This window comes from Apis dorsata, unplaced genomic scaffold (genome assembly GCF_000469605.1).
Source record: "Apis dorsata unplaced genomic scaffold, Apis dorsata 1.3 scaffold_132, whole genome shotgun sequence".
Taxonomy (NCBI): domain Eukaryota; kingdom Metazoa; phylum Arthropoda; class Insecta; order Hymenoptera; family Apidae; genus Apis; species Apis dorsata.
Window position 1 is genome coordinate 207,033 of NW_006263425.1, and position 2,783 is coordinate 209,815.

Consider the following 2,783-nt stretch of genomic DNA (forward strand, 5'->3'; position numbering starts at 1 on the left):
AAAAAGATTTAAAATAATGAAAGAATAGAGAGAGAATAATTATAGGATTTTAAAATCATCGATTCAATATTTCTTCGTTTCAAATTCTTCGTTCTAGGTCGATCTGCACAATGGCAGCTCCAGCAAATCACAGAACATATCCGGGATATTCATAAAGAATGTGTTGCCGAACAGTCCAGCCGGAAGGACCGGCGAGCTGAAGGTAACGTATGCGACATGAATTTCTATCCGTACACGTGTGCTCGTCGGCGAGCGAGGAAAGGAGGAAATCGTTCTGTATTCCGTTCGTATCAATTCCACAAGAACATTGAACTTGAAATTTCGTGGATATCCTGATGAACCGACCTTGACACGTATCGTTACATCCATCGAGATGGAAATCGCGAAGCATTTCGAATTTTTTTTTTTTCTCATTCGATCGTATATTTTTGAAAAATATTTATAAAGATGTAACAGTTGATAAACAGTAATTAATTCTAGCAATAATCGAAAACGGAAAGTAGAAAGAATATCGGATCGAATGAATTTTCGTTTCCAATTCTTGTCACGCGCCAACAAAACTTTCTCGATTAACCTAATAATGGAACCGCGAAACTGGCCGAACAATAAAATCCTCCATTCTTCGCTGTCTTATACAAAATATCAATTATTTCTCTCTTCATATTATTCAATATTCAATATTTTTTTATATAACAATTGTGCAAAAAGAAGAAAAAGAAATGACAATTAACAATTCGAAATTCAAATTGTACCATTATTATTAATACTTTTATCACCAATCTATAAATCCATTGTAGAGTCGAAAATGAAAAATTGTACCGATTTGTAATTACCCTTCACGAGAATCGATTGCAAAAACGAGCTATTCTAGCGATGAATCAAAAAAAAAAAAAAAAAAAAAAAAAAAAAAAAAAAAAAAAAAAAAAAAAAAAAAAAAAAAAAAAAAAAAAAAAGACAAAAGATGGATTTAATAGACGGCCCTGCCCCCCTTTTTCTCGTTTACTTTCAGATCGGGGATCGAATAATCGAGGTCGATGGCGTGGACCTGCGACACAGCACGCATGAGCGGGCGGTTGAGGTCATCCAAGCCGCCGGAAATCCTGTCCGCCTTCTCGTCCAGTCTCTGGTGCACCTGGTGAGACCTCCCCACGACCAGGAAAATATCGATGTTACAACCCTTCCTCCCCTTCCTTTCCATTCAAATCCATTGTCATCGATTAACTAGTCATTTGAATCTCTCCTACACGTTTGTATATATATATGTTGTATGCGTAGTTGCTCGAATATTTAAAAATTTTTTTTTTTGCATTTTGCAGTGTTATTGTTGTTGTTGTTGTTGTTGTAGTATTTGTCGTTTTTTATTGGTACAAAAGGTTCTGTCTGTTCTGAATTGTCTATTAATTTTTCGACGAATTTTCTCCAATTTTTTCCCCCCTTTCGAATATTTATAGTATCTACATTTTTAAAATATAGCTTGATGTGTTATTACTCGAAATATATGTTAAATTATATTCTTGTATCGCAACACAGATTGTTTGTGCAAAGTCACGAATAAAATCTTTTTCTTTTCATAATGAAAAATGTGAAAGAAAAAATTAAAAATTTTGTTACCCAAAATGTTAGAGGAAATCATGATCTTAAAATGCTTTCTTTTTTCATTTTAATATATCAATCAGTTATCGAGATATAAAAACACAAAAGCGCTTAATAACATGGTGCAGGGATTATGAATGAACCTACATTTTTCTTGGAAATCGCGTTTATCGTTTGTCTGGAATTTGATATCGATCAGTGAGCTACTGAATAAGCTACAGGGATAAAAAGATAAATAAATGATTAAAAATTACATTGCTCTTTCTTTACACGACGATATCTCGGGAATCGAAAGTCGTATCGGGATAAATCAAAAAGAGTTTCAAAGGAGAAGAATTTCACGCTTCCAATGATCTTTCATTCCTTTACTAAAAATTCTATCTTCAGCTATTCTTCTAGCTATCTTCAAAGTTATAGCTAAGTTATATTTTTAAATATTTTTTAATTTTAATACAGTTTAATCGACAACAATTTTATTAATAACACAATTGCACGGATTCTGATTATAATATATTTTTTTCCACTCTCGATTTTAATTTAACTTTTACAATTTCAAGAGAAACCTGAAAAGATATAATAAACCTATCGTTGGATTATTTTCATTCAATGACTTCGTACAAAAGGTTCTCATAAAAAAAAAGATAAAAAAAAAAAATGGCAGACAGAACCCACTTTATTTTTATCTCTTCCTGATACAATAGCCCCCTATCAATTCTACAATTTCCTCTTTACTTCCGCCGCTAATTTATCGATTCTTCTGCTCCATCGATGCTTCCATTCCACACACATCTTTTATTTAATTAATAACTCCACTCCACCGCGCTTGTTACGCGTTTTCGAACGCGAAAGTAGCTCGTTTGCTTTCCGTGTTTCGAGCACCGTCGAGAACGTTCGATGACGTTTGCCAGCGGGCCCTCGTAAAAGAAAAATAAAATTGCATCCACAGTGTTGTACACTTTGTAGCGACGCCTCTTCGCCTATTCCGGCACGTGTATGCAAATGCCCACGGAAATTGCGGCCGCGTGTTCGATTTTCTCCACAGTCTTTTTTTCTTTCTTTCTTTCTTGCTATCGAGGAATCGTAGATTAAAATTTAAAGTTTAGTTTTCTTTGTAAAAGAAATATGCGCGATTCAAATTAATTTAAATATAATCTTCAGAGATGTAAGACTTGTAACTTTTTTTTTTTTTT

General features: G+C 33.6%; 1 protein-coding gene across 1 annotated transcript in view; it reads left to right on the forward strand.

Annotated features, from left to right (window-relative positions):
- Window positions 1-2,783, forward strand: part of LOC102676641 — a 67,858-nt gene that overhangs the window by 46,571 nt on the left and 18,504 nt on the right. The window contains exons 15-16 of the mRNA XM_006612986.2: window positions 98-202; window positions 1,010-1,135. Coding sequence (XP_006613049.2) covers window positions 98-202; window positions 1,010-1,135 — 231 coding nt within the window. The remainder of the gene's footprint in view (window positions 1-97; window positions 203-1,009; window positions 1,136-2,783) is intronic.